Source organism: Manihot esculenta, chromosome 5 (genome assembly GCF_001659605.2).
Source record: "Manihot esculenta cultivar AM560-2 chromosome 5, M.esculenta_v8, whole genome shotgun sequence".
Taxonomy (NCBI): Eukaryota; Viridiplantae; Streptophyta; class Magnoliopsida; order Malpighiales; family Euphorbiaceae; genus Manihot; species Manihot esculenta.
This window is the reverse complement of record NC_035165.2, coordinates 4,318,732-4,342,666: the sequence shown is the minus strand read 5'-3', so window position 1 is coordinate 4,342,666 and position 23,935 is coordinate 4,318,732. Positions and strand designations below refer to the sequence as shown.

Here is a 23,935-nt window from a genome sequence, read left to right as displayed (position 1 = left end):
TTGAATTCGGTAAATATTTTATTAGATCAAATTTTAAATAGTTTATAAATGGTTTGATTCGTATAACTTTCTAAATTAAAACATTTGCTCTTAGAATTCTGAATTGTATTAACCTATACATGGCTAAGTCTGTGTACACATCAGTGAACAATTTTACTAGCAATCAGAGGCTTGGAGATGAATGTCATTGTAAATACGATCGTGTTATTAATTACATACATAAACAAAAAAGGGGAAATCACTTTGTTTCAGCGAAGGTTCTTATCCTAAATATGATAAACGCTGTAAAAATATGTAAAATTCATGAAGAATAATATTTTTGTTGCTCAAAATTGTGATGACTGACGGTAGGAGCTACGGCTTGAGATATAAAAAATTTTCACCAATTTAATGATAAAATGTAGTTGTAAATTTGAATTCTACTGAAGTCAACCATTACACTTTAATTAAATATATAATTATTAAAATTTTATAAAGTATATTAATTTTCATAAACTAACTTAAAGTACCTCTTAAGTTAATTAAGGAAAGTAGGAAATCATCTGATATGATCAGCGGATGTGTGTGCTTGGTGAAATCTCTCTCTCTCTCTGTCACCCTCCATTTTTTTCCCTTCTTTTTTTCTTTAGAAAAAAGAAAATTTTGGTTGGTTTTCTTTCGTGATGATTGAGGGTAATCAACTGTTAGTGCACATGTTTAAGAGTACCAGGAATCATAATTCGGACAAAAGCTCTCCCAGCGTCTAAGGCCAAGCTACAGAAACATGGATTATGACTCTTTGAGGATTCCAGCTTGGCCTTGGCCTTTCATTTTACAATTTAATAATGCTTATCTACACCATCCACCATTTTGCAACATATGATTTGACATTTTAGTGGGGTCCTTTTTCAAGACTAAATTTTATTTGTTCTTTTAATTTAAACATCATGTTAATTATATCTTTAACTTCCATGTGTTTCTGTCGTCGTCTTTAAAAGCTTACTTGTCCAATCTGATTTTCTTTGGACAAGTTAATACATCAGCCCCCTGATGAAGGGAACAATACAACAGCTGAGCAGCCATGTGGGAGTCCCACAAGTGATCACTCATCAGAATTGATTCTTTAATTTAATGGGTATAAGAAAAGTTTGGTAAAAATTCATCGAACCTGAAAGTTTATATGATTTATTCAAATTGTAATCTTATTTAATTAACATCTAAACAGCCAAAAATTACGCAAAAAATCCCAACGGGAAAATAATATAATAAGCTAACATACTTTTTTTATTAGGAAAACCATAAAAGAAATGCAATTTGGTTTTATCACAGATTAATGGTTTAATTTAGTATAAAATTTTCTTTTTCCAGATCTGGTAAATGCCTTTTGAGAATTGTATTCCTTAATGATTAATTACAGTCTTAATCGTTGATGGTGACTTTAAGCAAGTGCGTTTCAGACAAGACATTATATTGGGTTGAAATTATTACATGCACGAAGGTTCTTGAGTTCAGCCAAATGCCTATCTTATCTATTCCAGTTAAATAGTAAAAACTTGTCAGGAACTTGCTAATTAACTAGATAGATCTTGGCCAATTGGCAAGACAGTGTACCATTATTTACTACCATTAAATTGTTTGAAAAAAAACGAATTACTCATCTCAATATTTATTAGGTTAATTAATTTATTTTTTTAAAAAAATCAAATGTATATTTAAAAAGAAAAATAGTAGTAGTGCTAAATTTAGCTGAGGCAGCTAAAAAAAATGTTAAAAATAGTTGTTTTTTTTTTTTACATTTAATATTAAAAAAGACTATTTAGAAATAAGTGAGTGAGTTAAAAGTACAAGAAATATTGGTTTACAGCAAACAGGATTTGGTGTGTGGCCCAAAGTTAGGTTGAGCATTATGTAAGATTTTGTACATTGGAATGCATTATTGTCAGTATGTTTAGTGGGAGTTCCCCACAATGATCTCTAGCAGTTTGGGGCACAACACACAGAGCTGAGCTGAGCTGAGCTTCCATTGTTTTGGTAAGAATGGGACAAAGAAATCGATCACCTCACTCTTTCATTTGGATTTTGAACTAACCACTGCAACTACAGGTCCCAGAGGATGAAGTCACTGCTCAGGCAAGTTCTGAGAGAATAAAGATCACCAAATCATGTACAAGAATTGGACCACCGGCCGTCACCGTCCTTAACATGACACGCATGGAGGACGACATACAGAGCTGCTCCCTGCTACGCAATGCATGTCTGAAGTGTTCTTCATGGATACATACAAAGACTTATGGCATTGTACGACATATATGCATAATCAATGGCCGAAAAATTAATGTTTTTGTCTTATTTCTCCTTTAAAATTAAACTTTCAATATAACTGCTTTATTTCTCTTCACTTCTCCCTCTCATTATTTCTATTAAAAAATAGTGAAATAGCCATTAAAATTTTAATCACTAATTAGTTGCTATTTGAAAATAAGGACCAATTTCCTTCTATTATCTCCGCCACTCCCTCTCCCTCTCCCTTCCTCTCTCTCTCGTCTTCTTTCTTTCTTTCTCTTTAATTTTGTACGACAACTCGCCAACAGCATCATAACTACTCACTGTGTCGATCATTCTCTTCTCACAACTACTCACTTTGTCCACTTACTAACTAGGGAATGAAAAATCCATCCAACACATGTAACCTTCGAGAAAAGGAATCAACCTACCCAGCGAGCTAGTCAGGGCGTGCATGCGTTGGTTTCTCTGAAATTATGAGAGATGGAGACCTGCCGATCAAAATCCAGGAGGCACTTATTCTGGAAATTAAATTAAAGCACATATTTCTTTTTATTTTTATTTTAATTTAAAATTTTTTGTCCTCCAATGCTAAAGCTATCATTAATCTCTTCTTCGGCAACAAGTGTCACCATCTATCGCCGCCTCAATGGAAGTGCGCTTAACGTTGATAGTGGCAGGCAGGATTTGTGCCTTTGGAGATATGGGTTTCTTTGATTTTGGCCTCTCTTTGTAGTTAAAGGAGAAATGAGAGAGGTTAAGAAGTAAGTTTTCCTTAAAAAGCTTAGGGTTATTTTTAGTTGAAACTTTGATTTATTTTCTTTAATTGTCTTTGAATGTAGCGGACTGAAAATTTAATGCAATAAATTTTTATCGTTAAGAAAAAACAAATGAAGGTAATAAAAAATAATTTTATATTTATAACAGAAAATATTAATTATATATGTTGTTTTATCATTACCCTTAGATACAGCCAAAGATGATGCTGAAGGATAAAATTTAACAGGATAAAGAAAAAGGAGAAAGAATTGCTTGCAGGGTTGACCACCCATTGGGTGGAAAATCTGGCAGTGGATCCATTGCCATGTGTGAGCCATGTGTCAGATTGTGATGTGTGTCTTTTTTAAAAGTATACACACCTGTGATTGATCCGTCGTATTTTCAGTTAGAATTTCAATTCAAGATGATTATTAATTAGTGGGATTATTTTAAATGGAAATCAAAATTAGTTATATGTAATTTGATGATTATATGTATCGCTGTTTCTTCATGTGTTTGTCCTGTCCGCTGCATTGCTTGTCTTATTGCCTTCTAACACAAGACACCTGTACACTCTTCATTGCCACCTCCAAACTGCTCCGTTTGAGCCTTTATTACAGCCTCCTTTTCTTCGTTAAATGAGAGGCCACGTATCAGATTTCAATTGGTTAATTTATTTTCTTAGCTACTTCATCTTTAATTTTCTATCCAATTAATGTTCAGTACACCACAAGATGTCATTATATATAATTATGCATTTACATAGTTGAGAACTTTATGGGTCTAGTTGAAGTGGACATATCAACAAAGTCTAAACTCCTTTCAAATTTCAATAAATATTCGCTCATGAAAAAATAAATAAATATTTTTTAATAAAAAAATTAATTTTTTTGAAAGATAAATCATTTTTATATTTTTATTAAAATTTTTATATAAAAATTTATTAATAAATTTTATTTTTAAATTAAAATTAAATAATAAAAATAAATTATTTTATCATATAAAAATTATTTTTACATAAAATATTTTTTAAATATATATTATTTTCTCTAAATAAATAAAATCTACATCTTAAATAAACTTCTAATCTCAAATTAATTAGAATTGCACTTATAAGCTAAATCAGCAGTAGTTAATTCAACTTTTTGAAAGATTTCAGATTTAATTAATTTTAAATTATAAAATTAAATCTAAATAAAGCTAATATATATATATATATATAATAATAATAATAATAAATAAAGAAAAGAAAAGGAAAGTTGAAATGCGTGGAGGAGCCCAGGAGGGGGTGCCGAAGCAAAACATGGATGGCCTACCATTCCCGAAATGAGAAGGAAACATTGAAAATAAGAGGCCGAAACTGCATAGACATGAAAACTAGAAAAAGGATTAGTGATCTCATGATCATCTGTGCAAAAGAGGTACAAAACTGATGCAACAAGTTTCCGAGGGATTAATATATAAATTTTCAATTGCCACATGGGGAACAAATTAGCTGAGCTGGACATAGCCTTTATGTTATGGACCCGAATACTTCTTTTTATTTTCTCTTTAATCCTTTTTCTTTTTATTTATGAAAATAATAATAAAAAGCTATATGCCTCCCTATATTTTGTGCCTACCACTCAACATTTCTCTTTAGCTCCGCAGCTAAGCTTCTCTCATGGAAAAGCATATCAACGTAGAGATTGATGCTCACGACAATTTCCTTCCCTCATCTTCATCTTCCTCCTCCTCTTCTTCTTCTTTCTCGTCGTCCTCCTCCTCTTCTTCAAAAACCTTTTCAGGCTCAAAAACCAAAGAAAACCATGCAGCTCCCATGAAAGCTCAAGATGAGAGCCAGAAAAAGCAAAAGACTAACAATGAGAACGGAAACAAGCACCCAACTTATAGAGGAGTAAGAATGCGGAGTTGGGGCAAATGGGTGTCTGAAATCAGAGAGCCAAGGAAGAAATCAAGAATATGGCTTGGAACATATCCTACAGCTGAAATGGCGGCTCGAGCCCATGATGTAGCTGCTCTAACCATCAAGGGGAGCTCTGCTTACCTGAATTTCCCGGAACTAGCTCACGAACTTCCCCGTCCGATCACCAAGTCTCCCAAAGACATTCAAGTTGCCGCTGCCAAGGCAGCAACCTTAGCTTTCCCAGAAAGGATGCAGTGCCAAGCTGAAGCTGAGAACATATCAGAATCAGATAATTTGGCCTTGGACAACACGCAAGAATCAACATGCTCTCCTTCTGCCGATCCTGATGACACATTGTTTGACCTGCCGGATTTGTTCATCGACGGAGTTGATCTAAGGAATGGATTTTGCCAATATTCTTCATCATGGCAGCTGTGTGCAGCGGATACCGGCTTCCGGCTGGAGGAGCCATACTTATGGGAGTACTATTAGAGAAATTTTTTTGACACCAAAAGTAAAAACCGTAGACAATTTGGATACATTTAACCATTGAAGTCGCTGCACCAATCCTATCAACAAAAAGAAACCCAGTTGAGAAAAGTCTCATTTGAACCCAGAATTTCTATCTGTACCAGTTGGGTTCTCTCTGGAATTGTTGGAAGATCACAGTACGTTTCTGCATTGAAACAACACGAGGGCGGTAAAACTTTTACTTCATTGTAATATATAAGCACAATAAAGATGATATTTTTCCCTTTTTTCCAAATGTTATTATTCAAATTTGCAATTGGTTGATTGAAATTGGAGGAAGTTTTCCTAAACACAGATTTAAGATTTTTAATTTTTGAAAAGCCTTCTTCCATTACTTGAAAAAAAAATTTCTCCCGAACAAAGAACAAAGTGTAGAAAAACTAATCAGGCTATTCTCTGACAAGAAAATATGATATAGTTAACTTATATATTAACATGCTTTATATAATATAATAGTTTACCTTCCTCAAGAGGTTTCTCATCTAGGGTGTATGTATATATAGTGCAATTGACTTGAAAGAAAAACATTCTTGCTAGGTAGACTTGTTGATACCCAAAAATTCATAAATTAAACTTCCATGACTTTAAATTTAAAAATAATTAATCTTTCATAGTAATTAATCTTACCGAAAATAAAACTGAATTGCTATTGTTCAATTTGCAGAAAAAAAGGAGTGAAGTGGTTGGCGCCTATGAAAAGTCACCAGACACTCAAATTAATAAATTACTAGAATGGACAAATATAATAGATTGTTTTGAGTTTAACATGAGTGTGTAATAATGTATATCTTGAATTCTATACATGTTTATTTTTATACTCTAATAAGATAAAATCAGTTATTAAACATTTTAGAAATTTGACTAGTAGATAAGAAATTCTATAATTATAGGCATAACGAAGAAATTATATCCATTAACGATAACTTTTCATGAAAGACTCGACTGGAGTGAATCATGACAGAGTATCGAATATTAAAGTGTTCTGATCTTCTTTTTAAATAACATTTTAACTTATACCATGTGAACTTGGTCTATGTTAACAGTTTAGGATTTATTTTAAATGATTATTATATCACATCATTCATCTCTTTAAACTTTAATATTTTATTATTTGAAAAAAAAAACTCAAAAGAGCTTGAATTGCATCATATGGCAATGATGCCTTTGGAAGCTTTGCTTTCTTTCTTTTTCTTTATCTTTCTTTACATTTTAGTAATTACTAAGATATATAAAAGAAATTATTGTGTTCATACATAGAGAGAAAAATCTTGGTGTGGAATATATTTGCCAACATCACTTTTTTCTTGCATGATTAGGGCAAAGAAAGTAATTTAGATTCCCAAAGTGTGTGGACATGTATTTAGGCACCCATACAAGGTGACAACCTCCATCTCACATCTCACCTCCAAATAATTAAAAAAAAAAAAAACTCCATCTAACTAAAGTTATTACTATTTTTTTATTCAAAGTAGCCATCTTTAGTGAAAGTGTGATCTAATTAGAAAAGCAAAAGGGTCCATTCAATTAGACTTATTCAATCCACTATGCATTAATTATTAGTGAGACTTGATCTCACCATCAATATCTTCTTTGTATTCTACTTCCCCATCATTTTTCTTACGTTTCCTTCTCTTATTGGCCACCATCAAAATGCCATCTATTCCCCCATTTTCATGTGTTGGTCTCACTAACTAATTAATTGCAAAATCCCCCCCCCCTTCCTTTTATCTCATTATGCAAATTTAGCTTTATATTTTATGATCAATTTGATCAATATGCAGGAGGAAATATGAGTAATTAATTCCTCAATTTTTTTTACTAATTTTAATAAAAGAAAAAGAAGAAAATTGGTTGCAAGCTGTGGCTACCGAGTTCAACCTCTCTGAGACCTGCTATTTGACTCCCATCATCATTGACTCCAATGCTTCTAATTCAAATCCCAGATTCCGTCTCAGGTGGTTTAATCCTGTTGCTGAAGTACCTTGATTAATTTCCTCTTATCATAAACTATTCTTGAAACAATTTGATTGAGTTGTCTTTGCTTGCAATTGCTTCATCTTCTAGAGTATATCTATTGGCTTGGTTTTGGGTTTTTGCTGCTGCCTCTAATTGATGTGTTCTATTTCTAAATTTCCAAAGACCAATTCATTATTTGCAGGTACTTTGTGGTCATGCAACGCTAGCGGCATCACACGCCCTCTTTCTAATGGTTTGGTAAATTCTAACATAATTGAGTTTGTCACTAAATCATAAGGTTTTTTTTTTTTTAAAAAAAATAAAATTGGAAGTATTCATCAATTTACCAAACAAGATATGGCATTTGCAATCCCAAGTACTGATAATGTACGCATGAAGCGTAATTTTCATGCATTGGCCCAACGGACAGATACATTGATTACCATTTATGAGATGTGCAAGCCCTAACTGCTATAATGTTCTTCCTTCACTACATAAAGCAAATATTGACATCATCCTCACGTAAGCTTCACTTCTCTATAATAATTCATATTAATTTCTAATTAATATCAAAATTGAAGTCAAGTAGTTTCTATGTCTTATAATTTTTATTTATTTATATATATTAAAAAATATTTTAAAAAGTTATTTGCAAATAAAATCAGAAACTCGATGAGCATACATTCAACTTAATTAAGGCATAAAATGTTGAAAGTTATTTTTATGGTAATAATTTTATAAACGAAATTTAAAAATTTATATAAAATTATGAGACTAGCGTAATTAATATAGATATTAAATTAAAGGAAAAAGTAAGTAGGCGTTGAGATCAGAAAAGGTAACGGCGTGAATTCACGTGCATTAGAATCGTCAAAAGCTAAAGGTGGGTGTGGTCAAAATCAAAAACAATGACGCTGGAGTTTCTTCATATTCATGTGTATATGTAAACCAGAAAGGAACCATCAAAAGGGATAATGATGTGAGAAAATGGAAAATGGTTTAATGATAAATTTTTTTCAAATGGGATTATTACAAAGTGGCCAAAAGAGCAAAGAATCTAACCTTGTTTTTCCTTTTTAAGTTGGAAAGAGCTGCTTCTTAATCATCACATGTCCTCTTCCTTGTATATATGCTTTTAATTTGATGCATCTTATTATTATTATTAATGTTGTTTCCAAGGGATGTTTTTGTAATTCAACCAAAAGAGAAAGGAAGAAAGGCGAGTTCCTTGAATCAAAGACAGCGATGTTTCGTGTACAAGGAAGATACCCTTGTTCGAATAAGAGAACTAAGGAATCCAATGTTGTTTTTGTGGAAACTGTAATTATTTAATGTACAGTTATATTATACTATGAAAATCAGAGTTCAATTTTCTGTGGGCTGAAGGAGAGGGGCCCAATAGAGGGATGCATGATTGTTCTTTTATAGGACAATTTGGATGAGAGGAAGAGGAGGAGCTTCTTGATTGGTTTGTTTATAATAATTGTTGGCTTTGCCATGTGCACCGTGTGTGATATGTTAATATCAATATTTTATAAAAGATGAGACCTTTTTGGGAGGGTCTGATAGTGATTTTTAACTTGTAATTAAAATATTTTTGAGAAGGAGAAGGAGCTTTGGAATTCCAAGAAATAATTAAAAACCAATGGAGCCATGTGTCTACTCTGGAGTGCTTCAGATTGGAGTGGAGGAGAAAGGGCCACCACAAATGCAAAGATATTTTGGGGGGGGACTTAGAGACAAGGAATTTGCTGGTTGCAACTCTCTATATTCTCTCTTTATTTCTGCAGTGAAAAGTGAAGTGCCCTTGCCTTGCCTTGAGAGCAATCAAAGCAAGACTAGGTTCACTAACAGAATGATTAGTTTCACAGTTTTTTTTTTTCGAAGGATTAGGTTCACAGTTCACTAAAAAGAATGGAGGAGATGGCGATTCCACAAATTCATAAAATTTCAAGTTTAAAAAAAATTAAATATTCTAATTTGCTTAATTTTTTTATATTTTAATCACATGTATACTTAGTTCACTAAAGACTAAATTTTATTATTAAATTGGTTCACTAAAAATAAAGTATTTCAAATAAGTATTTGATACTTATGGATCAAATTTTAATCTCACTTAATTTCAAAAAATATTTTTTATATAAATATTTTTTAGCATTTAAAATATTTAATTAATAAAAAATCTTTTTTAATCAAATAAAAAATAAATCATTTTAAAGACAATATCAATTTTCTTTTAAAAATAAGTCATTTTCAGGCTCTTAATATCTTTATTAAAATCTCTATATATAAATTTTATTTTTAAATTAAAATTAAATAATAAAAAATAAATTATTTCATTAAAAATATTTTTCATAAAAAATATTTTTCTCAAAATATATTTTCTATAAATCTGCAAGAAATTTAAAAACTTAAATAGAGAAGATTACAATGCGAAATGAACTTTCCAAAACAGGCTTCATTTAGCATTTAAAATAAAAATATATAAATCGTTTTAGAGTTTATTAGATAAACAATTTGAAGCAGAAAAATATCTTGTCATTTATGATTAAAAAAAATTTTAGTATACTATTTTGTTAAATTTTAATAGTTTTAAGGGTTTTTTTTTCCAACAATAACTTCACCCGTCATATTTCTCCTGATCATCCACACCCAAAACGGACACTTTGAAATCAAATCAAATCAAATGAATAGAGGCGATAATGGAAATGCTACGATGCATTTCGAGAGACAGGAGCTTCTTCCCATGAGATAAATAATGCGGCTGTTTTAGTAATTTTCAGCTTTCCTTATTAATGGACTTCTATTCAAACAGAGACTTAAAAGCAGTTGCTGAACAATCATCAAATCAATTCAGATACCAGAGTACGCCCTCCCATAATTTTTGGTCCACACCAGGCTGCATATTATTCAGGAACGGAGACCTCGAGGTCAAGGTTATTCAATTCACTTTTTTTTTTTAAAAAAAAAAAGCATATCAGAAAAATTACCTAGTAGAAAACAATTATTTCTTTCTGAAGCCTGTACATAAATGAGAGAAATGCTAAGAAATCCTGCACAACTAATCATTATGACAACAATTACTCTTATTGTTATTATAAATATCACTAGTTTGTAAACCAGGAGGACATGAACTGATGTTTCAAAAAACAAAAAAATCTAACGCATTTACTGTAAACCTGTACAGCAAAACAATTGGTTAACGCTCTATATTTTCAGCAATGGAGAAAACTGGCATCAATTACCAATGCAGTGCACCAAGATGCCATTATAGAGGATTAGAACATCACTTGTCATTCTTATGGATAGCACAATCTCCAATGCCTTGGGCCATAGCATTTCATCGATTCTGAATATCTGCAAATAATAAATTGAAAGATTCCAGTGGCTCTAAGCAGTTATAAGAAGAAACAAGAATTGTCAACACAGTGAAATCAATAAACTATGCAAAATCACAACCTAAACTAAACCCAATCTAAAGATGATTTCTAAGTGTTTATAATTAGACAGATGGGGGCACTGGATCCTGTCATCATTCTCTCTCCACAATTCTCTATCATAACAATAGACATGAACCTGCGGGACCCATAGCTCAAGCCTTTTTGCTCAAGGCACACAGGCAAGAGCGAGTCAAATTTGAGAACCGAGTCTCATAAACAAGCAGAGCCCAGGACAACTTATCCATCTCAGATATAAACAGGCTTCACATCATTAGATCCAAAACTTGTGGCACATGCCGGACACTTTCGGTGACGACTTCCCACAATTCTTTGTACACACGTATTGCAGAACAAGTGGTAGCATTTTGTAATGACAACCTGATGGAAACAAAAAGAGACAACATCGGAACTTCTTATTAGTGCATCTGAAAGAAAACCAATGATGACTGATTCAACTGTAACACAAGTCAAAATATTAATTAACTGTAATTTTCCATGAAATATGAGATACCATTTTTCTCACTTCCAATTTTAAAGAGACTTCAGAAAACTATCAAGTTCATCTAATTTTAGAAAATTAGAGAACTTTTTTCTTGCTCTAGTTTTCAGTAAGACACCATTTTGATGCATAAATAAATATTCTTAATTTCTCATGGCAGAAAATTGGAAAACTATTTTCCATAAGCAATAGCATGTCCTTGCCATTTTCAACAAATGAACATAACTTAATACCTAGGAATGATCAATATAACTTCCACAATGTCTCTAATCTAAGGCCTCGTTTGGTTCAAAATGGCCTAGTCTCGGGAAGTTAATTTCCTAGGAAGTGTACTTCCAGGGAAATTATTTCCTAGGAAGTGTAATTTGAATACGTTTGGCTGGTATGTTAAATTCCCATAAAGTAAATAGAGTGTGACTATAAAAATAACATAAATATCCCTACTCCAAATATATATATAATATTTAAAATATAATATTCAATTTAATAGAGAAAATTATATATTGACTAAATACTCAAACTTTGAAAAGCAAATACCCAGCTCACATGATAATCAATATATAATTTTTTTATGATAATAATAAAGTGTCATAAAATATAAAAAATATTCATATTTAATTTAATTTATTTATTTTTTATTTAATTTAATTTATTTATTTTTGGGAAAATTACTTTATAGTCCCTGAGGTTTAACGTAATTAACACTTCTGTCCCTCTATTTTGGCGACCCAACACTTAAGTCCCTCACTTTCTCTTCCGTCCAAATTCGTAGTCCCTCCGTCTAAAATAGCCGTTTGGGACACGTGAATTGACCAAAGTAACCCTCTTCTTCTTCTTCTTCTTCTTCTTTCTTCTTCTTCTTCTTCTTCTTCCTACCCAGCAACTTTTTCTTCTTCTTCTTCTTCTTTCTTCTTTTTCTTCTTTTTTCTTCTTTTTCTTCTTCTTCTTCTTCTTCTTCTTCTTCTTCTTTCTACCCAGCAACTTTTTCTTCTTCTTCTTCTTCTTCTTTCTTCTTCTTCTTCTTCTTCTTCTTCTTCTTCTTTCTACCCAGCAACTTTTTCTTCTTCTTCTTCTTCTTCTTCTTCTTCTTCTTCTTCTTCTTCTTCTTCTTCTTCCTACCCAGCAACTTTTTCTTCTTCTTCTTCTTCTTTCTTCTTTTTCTTCTTCTTCTTCTTCTTCTTTCTACCCAGCAACTTTTTCTTCTTCTTCTTCTTCTTCTTTCTTCTTCTTCTTCTTCTTCTTCTTCTTCCTACCCAGCAACTTTTTCTTCTTCTTCTTCTTCTTTCTTCTTCTTCTTCTTCTTCTTCTTCTTCTTCTTCTTCCTACCCAGCAACTTTTTCTTCTTCTTCTTCTTCTTCTTCTTCTTCTTCTTCTTCTTCTTCTTCTTCTTCTTCTTCTTCTTCTTCTTCTTCTGGAATTTTACATTGAAAGAGGGTATTTTTGGAAAAAATCATCACATCTCACTTTTGACTATTTGACCAAACGGTTTAAATGGACGGAAGGACTACGAATTTGGACGGAAGAGAAAGTGAGGGACTTAAGTGTTGGGTTGCCAAAATAGAGGGACAGAAGTGTTAATTACGTTAAACCTCAGGGACTAAAAAGTAATTTTCCCTTTATTTTTTTATATCCTATACTGAAGTTGCTCCATTTGTGACTTGAAGGTCACGGGTTCAAGCCATGGAAATAGCCTCCCCAGAGTCCACAAATGTGGAATGTTTCGTGAACTGGGTAACCCTTTCTAATAAACAAGTTACACCAGATCCATAAAATAAGCAGGGAAGCTGTACCTCTTTTGGTCTTTCAAGGCAGATACTGCACTTCACAATTTCCCTGTATTCTTTAAGTTCTTGCTGAAGCTTTTCTAGAATTGATGAACTATCAATCTGCGCTTGTAGACATGAAACCTTTCTCCTTGATACTTCCAAATCCTCTTCTATTCTTCTCTTGTCAAACCTGATAAATGAATAATGATGGATGCATGCCTGCATTTGGAACAAATTGGAAAGAAAGGCAAGAAAATATCATTCCTTACCTCTCTCTCTCTAGTTCTATCTGCAATTCCAAAAGAGCCGCTCGACTTCTTCCAACCTTGGATTGTGAGTCCTCCAGTGTGTCTCTTGCTTGATTAGATGATTTTCTCACATCCAATAATCGCTTTTGAGTATTTTCCAATGTACTTGAGTTTTGAAACTTCTCTTCTTTAAGTTTATGAACCTGGTCAAAACAAACTTTTAACTGCAAGACAGAGGTTTGCATTAGTCAATATACATGAACTCTCCATATAAGGTGATTACGCAACAAAATGTTATTTAAAAAAAATACATGATCTTCAATCCTTGCAGCTTTCACATTGTAGAAATCAAGAGAAAGGTTAGCTTGTTGAATCTCCCTTTCCATGGTTCGTTTGTCCATGAGTAGAGAGTCCCGCAGCTGTCTTGCCCTCACACCCTCCAAAACAAGCTGAAACAGGGCAGAAAACAAATAAATATTTCTTTATGTTAACCCCACAATGAACTCTTAATAAACCCTGGAGAAGGTATAAGCAAACAGATGTCTGAATGGATGCAAAGAAGGAAACAGAACCACATATTATATATGCAACTAACACAAAAATAGCCCTTACGATTATTTAAAACTAATAATTCCAGACAAACTAGACATGAATGCTGTAACTGAACTTGATTCCTACATCTCAAATTTATCCAAGTGTATCATTTATTTTAAAGGTATTATTGTCCACTTCTTAGGGATACATCCATCAGAAGTCTGATAGAATGGCATTGCCTACATATTTGCCAAGAACAACCTGATTGCCTCTCCAAGATTGAATGTGATAGAGATGCAGAAAAGGGAATAAAAGCTCAAGGCAATTGTAAGTATATTGCAGAAAAGAAAGAAGAGGATTAAAAGGGAATAGAAAAGAAGATTCTAGTAACATACAAGGACATTAGCTGGCAGAGTAGTTTTTCTGTTAGGGTGATTTAAGGAGGCCTTGCCACATGGAGATGCTAACAAAATAGAGGAGCAAGAGACTTATATAAAGGGGAGCATGCTTAACAAAGGGGGTATGGAATATTTCATCTTAATTTGCAGCTGTGTAGCTGGGGCTAGCTTGCTAGTTCGGGAGACCATTCTCCTGGGATTTATTTCTCTTATGTCTTGTATTTCCTTTAGAAGTTTGGGGAGAATTCAACAGAAAGGAAAATCTGTAATTTTGCATTACCTTGCAAGGCATTTCTGTCATTGTTTACTCGATACAAGATTACATTTCTCCAATTTTCTTTTCAAATTATCTTTCTCTTGTTCCTAACTCTAACACACAATAAAGCTAGCCTTGGAAAGGGGTAATGTGCCCCTTATATGGGCCATAGGCACTCCTCCCCCTTGAGCTAGCTTTAGCTTTTGGAGTGAGTTAGGCCTGGTCCAAATTTAACATGGTATCAGAGCCTCCCCATCCGATGTTGGGCGCCCTATAAATGTGCCACGCACCGGTAAAAATTATGGGCGTGGGGGTGTATTGAATCCCACATCGGTTGTGGAAAGGGGGTAATGTGCCCCTTATATGGGCCATAGGCACTCCTCCCCTTGAGCTAGCTTTTGGGGTGAGTTAAATCAATCCATATGAAGATATTAATTTTCTCTGATCACACAGTGTACACAATCAATCACTCAACACATTAGCATCTGTCATGCCTTTTACAAATAATGCATGCAAATTGTAATTTAACACATAAATCTTAAATTGAGAGCTTATGCATCTTTGACAATTCAAATTATTAGGCCCATATATACGAAGAAGAAAATTGACAATGGAATTCCAATACATTGCCAGACAAGAAAGCATACACGCAACCCACAACTGAGGACCATAAAGCTACAAGCATTCACAGTTATCCGTAACTTAGCATCGCTAAACAAAATTTTCAAAGATGCAAGATGGGTTCTGAATAGCCAATCACCTTAATATTATAGTCATCTCTCTCTGTGACTTGTTGCAACAGATGCTGGTTTTGTGTCTGCATGTCATCATATGCTTGTCCAATTGTCTGAAGAAAAAGAGAAAAACCAGATTAATGATTTTCATCAATGCTAAGATTGAAGAAAGAGCAAAAATCCCATAACTGTCAGCTGTAAACTAACCTCTATTTCAGATAAGTAGGCCTCATTTTCCTCATTTTTGGATTTCAGAACATCAGAAATTCTAGACATATCCCTGAAATAGCAATAAATAACATTTGCAGATCTCATTTTAATAAATACCACATGATAAACATCATATGATACTTCCACCAAGCAAACCAAAAAAAGAAAATAAGATGCTCACTCAGCTGTTTAACTTTATCATTTTAAGAAATTTATTAACAAACATTGGTAACTGGTTCAATTACCTTCAAAAGAAAGATTGTTTGCTTGCTTGTCTAAAAGAATTAAAAAGAAATGGGAAAATTTTAAATTCAAGAGTGGAAATCTTTAAAAGGTTTATCGGGAAAAGTGTTCAAAACAAGCATGTTTTGAACACAAATAATTGCACAGTAGAGAAAAAATAAATAAATATTGATCACCACAGATAAGTTACTTGAGCATCTAATAAGAGGACAAAATAACAGAATTCACCTCTCTACAATAAGTTAAATTTTACCTTTTGGAAGCTTCCAATTGCTGTCTCAGATCAGCAATCTCAGCTTCTGCCGTGGCAAGCCTCTGCTGAGATATGGCCTCAGCTTCGTTAGCTGTCTTCACTCGTAATTCTAAATTTTGCTCATCAAGAGAGGACTTCAAACTTTGAACTTGAGCCCAAGCCCTGTATTCAAGTTCTCTGGCTTCCACAACATCCCTGCATTTGCAAAGTAAACTTCAAAACTAGCATTCATTTTCACATCATCAAACCAACCATGACAAGGAAGATGGGGCAGCTGAGCAGTATGAGTTCTTTATCCTAGTTGTACAAGACATCTACCATTGCTAGCAGTATAATAGAATTAAAAAAAGGATTCATCAGAAGACCAGTTAACTTGAAGCTCTTGAGTTCACTTTATTCAATTTCCAGCATAAGACAAATATCTAAAAAATTCATAACAAGGCAAATTGAATTAAGCAACTATGAACTATTTCCGGTTAGAAATGTCAAAAGTCCCTTCAATCACATGAATACATGGATTTAAAGAGGAAGTAGGAGAACCAGATCTAACCTAGAATCACCAGATTCACATCTATACATTTCCAATATCAGTTTCAACTCCAGATCACTTTGCTTCAGATCTTGAACCTGCAACCAAAGAAAATGGTGGTAAATTTATAAACCAAAACACGGTAAATAATATCTGCAGAAAGAAAGATGAAGGACCTGCTATATTAAAGGAAAAGTTTCCTAATTAACTCGTCACATCCCAGTATTTGCCCTCTTATGTGCCTATTTTACTTTGTGGTAAAACTGCTTTTGAAAAAGCACCACTGGTGATATTGGGAAAATAAGAAGCATTTTAGTTGTGTTAGAGCTCTTATGACTAAAACATGTCAAATTTACCTTAAAACTAATTTTTAGTAGCCTCTAACTAATATATGTAAGGTGGTCTTTTTTTTCAACAACTCAAATAGCAATACCCAACAGAACCTAACAACGAAGTTATCTTGGTAGCTGTCAGCCCAGCAAACTAGAAGATACCAATAATCCGATATCTATTAATAACTAAGCAAGATTCCAACAAAAGAGAATCAGGAAATCTGGTCATCTTTTTTCTGAACATAAAAGGGATACAGGATTTGCCATACACATGCACGGAAAGAAGTAGTGAGCAACAGAACCTAATTAATGACCAACCGGAGCATGTGCCCACCTCTACACATGCACCACTGCTAAAAACAATACCATTCAGTTCAAATTTGACCCCCAATGCTAACCAGGCCTTGAAAATTAATATATGAAAGCAAAAGAAGCTTTGCAGGCAAAAAAAATTCCTCCAAAATTAAGTGTGATAAAATTCAAATAACCTGGAAGAGTGAAAACATGACATACCACAGATTGCAACTTTTGTATCTCAGCAACTTTATTTTTGGATCTGTAAGACAAATGTTCACACTCCTTTACCTGCTACAGGAAAAAAAGCTCTGGATACTTCAACTGGAGACAAAAATGTAAATGTGCACACAAACCATAATGTACCCACCTTCCTATCAAGAACAGTAGAAAGAGACTGCACATCAGCCCGTAAAGAATGAATATTGGAAGCAGCCTCTTTGTAATTACTCAATTGACGTTGCATATTTCCCATTTCCTCAGGAAATGAGGAAACCAAGGCTTTGAATTCAGCAATGATTTCTTTTCTTCCTGAAATAGAGCAACTCCATCAGATTTGAGCACACAATTGAAGGTAAGAAGGCAGAATTATAAACTATTGCAAGGTGATCATATCAAAGAATCTAGCTGCCACTTACCAAGTTCTCCTGATGCCTCTTCCAGCTTAGTCTCAATCATAATTCTCTCCTTGATCTGTCTTTGTATCTCTGTCTCTAAATAAGCAATTCTAGAATCAACAACTGCAGAAGATCTTTGAAAAACATCAACTAAATCATTTTTCATGTTCAATTCCTCCTCCCTCCAGAAAAGGTTATCCCTCTCAACCTGTGATCCCAAGGTAGACGAGTATCATCAGTATCACACCCATATCCGTATAAAGAAAATGACAGTCTAAGGCGTAAATGAAACTACCGACCAGTTACAACCTGTAGTTTCTCATATAAGGCCTGATACTGGAGAACTTCTGATTTTGACTTTTCCAATTGATCCCTCACCAAAATGTATCCTTGTGAAGAAGAAATACACTTCACATTCTTCAATGAGTCCTGCAAAGTAAAAAAATCCCCCCTTCTTCTGATGTTACTCGATAAGCAGGATTGCAATATTGAGATATCATTAGCACTATATTCGTACTAAGAAGTAATATCGATAGTCTTTCAAAAAGAAAACCTGCAAATTGGATAGCTGTTGCAATATTTTTATCCTGTCATCATGAAGACATTTCAATTTCAGCAGCCGGGAAGAAGCTTCATCCTGTGAGCTTATATTTGTTAATATATGTACTTTTCCAGGTCAAGTGATCCACAGAGAAAAAGGGTAAGGAGAAAAGGAAAAACTTACTAGAAGCTCTTTGAGAGCAGACTCCATTTCTTTCATATTCTTTTGTTTATCTCTTGCCTTGTCACCAGGAACAGGCTTACTTCCAAGGTTTAGTACAGGGAAAAACGTCCCTTTTGTTGCATCTTCTTCAGCTTTAAGTGTTGCCAGTTTCAAATTACTCTCTTCTAATTCTGAAACAGCACTGTCCAGTTCCCCTTTGGGGAAAAAATAAATGAAAAGAAAAAGACAGACAGTCAAACTTACAGACGCAAATGGAAAATAAATAAATAAATCCATAACATATAAGTAAACAACATATAATGCTCGTTACATCACTTGATCAGTCATATACCCATTTAAGCAAAAAACAACCGTTGTCCTAATTTCATAACACTCGAGCATTAGTGGAAATAGTTCAAAAGACAGTGTCAGAGGATAAAAGATGTAAGACAAATTGCATTATTGTAATCAAAAAGAAAAAGTCTTACAGTTCAGAAGAAAATAAAAGAAAAAATAGAAAATCTACACATGATCATGCAAGTGAATATAAACATGCATCTGCATATTTGTTGATGCATAAACAGATAAGCCCATATAAACAAAAGGTAGGACCTGATGCTCCATAGATCTTGCATGAGGTATGTACATTTATTAAAATAGCTTTCAGCTGTGTACAATGGAATGATACCTTTTAACTGCTTAAGTTCAGCTTTACTTTTTGCATCAATGTCTCTACAACTCTGCAATTCCCTTGCCACTGATTTGTGCTTGAGATGAAGTTCACTTAGTGCCAATCTCAAGTTTTTAACCTCTGCCACCAACTCACAAGATTCCTTATGCCTGCCTGCACCTAGCAAAAGAAGCAGTACACATGGGACACAGAAAAAAATAAAAGGGGGCAGCCCGCAACAGATATCCACAATGCACCAGCAAACTAAACTCTTACCATGCTCAGAAATCTTATTCGCATGTAATCCATCCTTTTGCTGCCAAATGCCATTGATTGCAGCCACTATATTAAATAAAATGTTCTTAATTTTTTCAGAAGCATTTTCTTCATCTTCTTTCATCGAATTGAGGCAATCATTTGCAGAGGAAGTTTCAGTTGCACCCGTTTCTACAAGTCGGCTAAGGAAAGCTTCCTCAAAAGAAGATGACACCCCATCTGACAAGCAATTTGAAACACCCTATCAGAAAATGCAATATGCTTTAATAGCGGAGTGCTGAAATCTCCCAATCCATACACAACTGCCACTTCATGTTTATTTACACATGAAAATATGCTATGCTAACAAAAGATGCATTGAGCTTCCCTCATATTGCATAGCTTTTAAATTGAAGAGTGAATAGGTACTCATAGTTTTACATAAAATAAATTGGCTACTTTTTCCTTTAAATAACAAGAATAAGGTACCATGCTAAGACAAGTGTGCATAAGTCCAATGCCAAGAACCACTAGGCAGAGACGGTGCAAGATGAAATTTGAAGGTATATATCACATTGTGTGCCAAAAAAGTGTTTTATCAGCTCTCGCCATGCATAAAACAATCCGAGACCACAGGAAGCAGGAGGTGGCAGATTTTGTTAGCTAATCCAATGCCCTCACAGCAAATGCTTATTATTGAATGACAACCTTCATTTAATATTTTCCAGGTCCACATAATAAAGTAGTTCATGAACCACACCTGTGTGTGTGTGTGCGTGTGTGTGTGTGTGTGCGTGTGTGTCTGTGTTAGGGGAGGGAGGGGGGAATGTTGTAGGGAATCTGCTCACCCTCAGTAATTGATAAACGCCCAGATTGTTGCCCAATGCTAGACTCTCTTATGCAGGTGGAACATGCTTCCAAGTCAGTAACTAGCTATTGTGAAAACATGAAGCCAATTTCTCAGAAAGTAATATCCAATTCTGTACGCATAAATAAAAAAGAACAATTCTTTCTTTTTTTTTTCTTTAGAAAAAGGAGAGAAGAGTAAAAGAACACAAAATACAGCAGAACAACATACTACAAAGAAATTACCAGTTCCCAAGACTTATGGACAGATTTCAATGTGGAATCGTAAGGCTGTTGTTTCTCCTTTAGTTGAGAGAACCTATTCTCTAGTGAAGAATACTCGATCTTTCGAGCTTCTATCTTCTGTACAAGCTTTTGATTTTGAAATTGGAGAACAGTAGCATCAAGCTACACCATCAAAGATGAAGTATGAGCTCAACACAGATAAGCTATATGCTAATTGCATTACATCTTAGATATCTAAATATCAGACATTACAGAAGCATGAAGCATTTTCAATATACCATTTTAAAATCCAAAGTTGGAAAAAGTTTGAGAATTCATTTATCTCAGGATTCAAAACATGAAAACAGAATTAAGCAGTTACAACCACTATAATCAAGTTAAAGAAGGAATACAATGGACTATATGTTCAATGAAGAAAAATCAAATTGGTTTTCTGCATGCTATTGCAAGGGAATATCAAAGAAAGTTAAAAATTAAAAATTAAAATCAAAAAGAAAATAAAATCAAAATCAAAAGGAATCATCTAACCAACAACATCAATTAGTCACAGCTCACAACTAGATTTTAGTTCGGTAGACTTTGGCATGTTACTTTTATCTCTTTCAATTCAGCTTGCTCACATGGAAAGCAACCATGTACAGATCAATGAATGGGATCTCCAATCAGTACAAGTGCAAAATAAAATCCTCATCCAAAGAAATGTAATTAAACAAAAACGGGGAAGGCAACTGCGGTATTATCAAATGATCTAACAAACCACCAGAACCAGAAACACTAAAGGAACAGCAAAATGTAATTACCAAACAGATTTATTGACTAGTAAACCCTAAAAATTATATAATTCTAAATAACCTGGAGATTATATAATTTTAACACTCAAAACAGAGGAGTTCTTCAACGTTTGCATCAATATTGTACCCTACCATCAATCCCAAGGAAAAGGTTAACAGAGATAAGTTCCATCCCACTTCAAGCATCTAAATCAAGTAACAAGAATAGATGTCCAATTTTTCAGAAAAGCACTGAAATAGCACAAGTTCAGGTCCCCAGCAAACAAAGCTAAAAACAAAAGGATTAGTGTTTTTTACGCCCATAAGCAACCATTTCTCATAGATTAATAATTAAGTCGATTAATATTTACGGTGAAAAGCATACTAACTACAGATGCGTGACATTTCAGATATCAAACAAAATCTGATCAGCAAAGCAGAACCATAAATTAACCATCGAAAGAAAACCTACATAATTTTTGTAATTAAATAATAAGAAATTTGGAGAAATTAGAAACCGACTGAGCACAAAGCTAACACCTTCTTGTCCTCGGAGAAGAGCGAGGATGGCTGCTTCTTAGCCATGGCACCCGTGGGTGATATGGAACCGAAGTGACGCCGTTTACGGTCTGGTTCGCCAGTGCTGCCCATTGAAAACCGAACTCCCCACACCCACAGCAGCTTCACTCACATAAGGGCACACCAATTTTCCTCACAATCCAAAAATAGGAGAGCAAATATAAAGACTAATTAAATATAGAAAATACTAGACTATTAATTTCTCGAAACCCTAATTTACACCCAATTTTGTTTTACTTCCACAACCCTAATCCAAACCTCTGTTTATATATCCATGAATTTGTACGTCTATCTTTGATTGAGAGCTCGATCCCTCCCCCTCCTCCTCCTCCTCCCCCTCTCTGTTTCTGTCTGTCTCTCTCTCTCTCTCCTTACTCTCTCTATCTCTCTCTATAGCCGATCCCTCTTGTTAGAGCTGCAAGAGGAGAAAGAACGTAATTTGCACAAGGAGCTCGAAATTTCGTAAATGGTAGAAGGGTAGTTTTGGTATTGAGCGCGACCAAGTTTCTGCCCTCCACTTTTTCTTTCTTTTTTTTTTTTCTTTTTTTTTTTGCCAGGAAAAAAGTATTAGGTTTACCGTAAAACAAATCTAACCAACCAAATCCAACTGATGAATTTGAATAAATATGATTACGCATTGAGAAAAAAAGGTATTAATTTTGATTTCTGCTTTGGAATTCAAGAATTGATTGATATTGCTGGCCATATAAATTTATTTAAATAATTTTGGAGATATTAAAATTTTTACATTTTTTAGTTACTTTTTTTCCTTTTTGCTAATTTAGGTAACATGTTTTCCATCTAAACCTTTCCTCGTATAGGGAAATGAGGAACTAAACAACAATCCAACAATTTTTTGGGTTGAAATGCCAACATACTTTGGTTTATCCGGAAAAACGTAATAATTTAGTTTTTAATAAAAAACCAATTTTTAGTGAATAAGTTATTAGAGGGAGCTATAAGTGCTTCAGTAAAAAAATATATATATAAATGCAATTAAAGAGTTTGTTTCCACAACAGTGAAAAAATATAGTCACGCTTAAGAGAATTTTAATGCTACAATAGTTATAGATAGAAATGCAATTTTAAAGCTTTTTCAGGAGTTAAAAGATCTAATAATTATGAAACTTACTTTAATTTATTTAAAAAATCAAAATAATTTGATTTTTATTAGAAAGTCAACTTTTAGGGGATAAATTACGAATGTAGCCATAAATACAATTGAAAAGTTTATTTTCACATCAGTATAAAAAGATAGAATTTTTAGTGCTATAAGAGTGATAGTTAGAAATGAATATGAACAAACAGTAGATACAACTTTAAAGTTTTTTTCAAGAGTTATGGATCCAACAACTCTGGAATTTTTAGAATACAGAGAAGTTGTTCTTGCAAGGACAGAACATTTTAGTTTTGTCATCATTAAGAAAGATGCCAAAAATGTTATTGATTCAGTGGATGAGAAATATGTATTTTGTCAAATAGCTAGTTTAATATCAGATATATCTCGCTTAGCTGCGAAACGGGATGCTGATGCTATTGCCCCTAGGTCAGCTGGGAAAATTACTCTGGATCAATCCCTTTAGGTATAATAATTTAATATTGCATTGCCTTATTGGCATCTTTTACTTAATATAATCCTTCCTTAAAAAATAAAAAAACATCATTTCTTTATTCAATTTAATTTAATTTTATTGATTCGCTTTTGTTTTTAAATCGAATCAATCAATTGCACAAATAATATAAGATATTTTTATTGGCTATTTCAAAATATATGAGAAAGTAACTCCTTCCTTCATATGATTTTCTAGTTTTCCATTAAATGAAATCAGATTACAAATCCAAATCTCATAAAATAATCAAATTACACCCCACTATCTTTAAAAATTATTGTCTTGCTAATAGACACACATTGTAACCAAAATCAAAAACTAAGCCTAATTCTCTAAAACTACCACTCCCTAAATTCACTTTTATAAAATATTAAATATAAAATGAAACTCGACTTATGAAATTATTACGTACAGCTATCATATAATCACGCTACATCACCCCAATCAATTCATAAAATATTTTTTAAACTTCAATTATTGAAATTTTAA

General features: G+C 33.4%; 2 protein-coding genes and 1 long non-coding RNA gene across 5 annotated transcripts; 2 read left to right on the top strand and 1 right to left on the bottom strand.

The window, feature by feature from the left end:
• The first annotated feature begins 1,875 nt into the window (after positions 1 to 1,875).
• Positions 1,876 to 3,179, top strand: LOC122723754. The gene is made up of 2 exons (XR_006350894.1): positions 1,876 to 2,010; positions 2,083 to 3,179. It is a non-coding gene; the product is annotated as an uncharacterized LOC122723754 (long non-coding RNA).
• Positions 3,180 to 4,608: 1,429 nt separating this feature from the next.
• Positions 4,609 to 5,693, top strand: LOC110615057 (ethylene-responsive transcription factor ERF039-like). The gene is given in 2 exon segments (XM_043956646.1): positions 4,609 to 5,322; positions 5,324 to 5,693. Coding segments are annotated over 2 exon segments (795 nt in total). The 5' UTR covers positions 4,609 to 4,684; the 3' UTR covers positions 5,481 to 5,693.
• A 5,025-nt stretch (positions 5,694 to 10,718) lies between these two features.
• LOC110615222 (E3 ubiquitin-protein ligase BRE1-like 1) lies at positions 10,719 to 22,253 on the bottom strand. 3 transcript variants are annotated; one of them, XM_043956645.1, is made up of 19 exons: positions 21,798 to 22,253; positions 20,488 to 20,649; positions 20,244 to 20,328; positions 19,417 to 19,635; positions 19,159 to 19,314; positions 18,492 to 18,685; positions 18,321 to 18,404; positions 18,077 to 18,196; positions 17,789 to 17,975; positions 17,521 to 17,681; positions 17,370 to 17,444; positions 16,546 to 16,622; positions 15,996 to 16,190; positions 15,497 to 15,569; positions 15,316 to 15,402; positions 13,679 to 13,816; positions 13,389 to 13,591; positions 13,144 to 13,309; positions 10,719 to 11,232 (listed from the first exon to the last, which is right to left on the bottom strand). In XM_043956645.1, the coding sequence occupies exons 1-19, from the start codon at positions 21,906 to 21,908 to the stop codon at positions 11,101 to 11,103; spliced, it is 2,625 nt and encodes an 874-aa protein (XP_043812580.1). In that variant the 5' UTR covers positions 21,909 to 22,253; the 3' UTR covers positions 10,719 to 11,100. The 3 variants fall into 3 exon arrangements, with proteins under 3 accessions (XP_043812580.1, XP_043812578.1, XP_043812579.1); XM_043956643.1 differs by having other exon boundaries at positions 19,159 to 19,320; positions 21,798 to 22,251; XM_043956644.1 differs by having other exon boundaries at positions 17,370 to 17,441; positions 19,159 to 19,320; positions 21,798 to 22,250.
• Between the last annotated feature and the right edge of the window lie 1,682 nt (positions 22,254 to 23,935).

Coding starts and splice junctions, on each gene's coding strand:
- LOC110615222 (XM_043956643.1), bottom strand. CDS start 21,908: ATGGGCAGCACTGGCGAACCAGACCGTAAACGGCGTCACTTCGGTTCC. Junction 16,623..17,369: donor TACAAAAGTTGCAATCTGTG/GTATGTCATGTT, acceptor CTTTGGTTGCAG/GTTCAAGATCTGAAGCAAAG. Junction 15,403..15,496: donor CCTACTTATCTGAAATAGAG/GTTAGTTTACAG, acceptor CTTTTTCTTCAG/ACAATTGGACAAGCATATGA.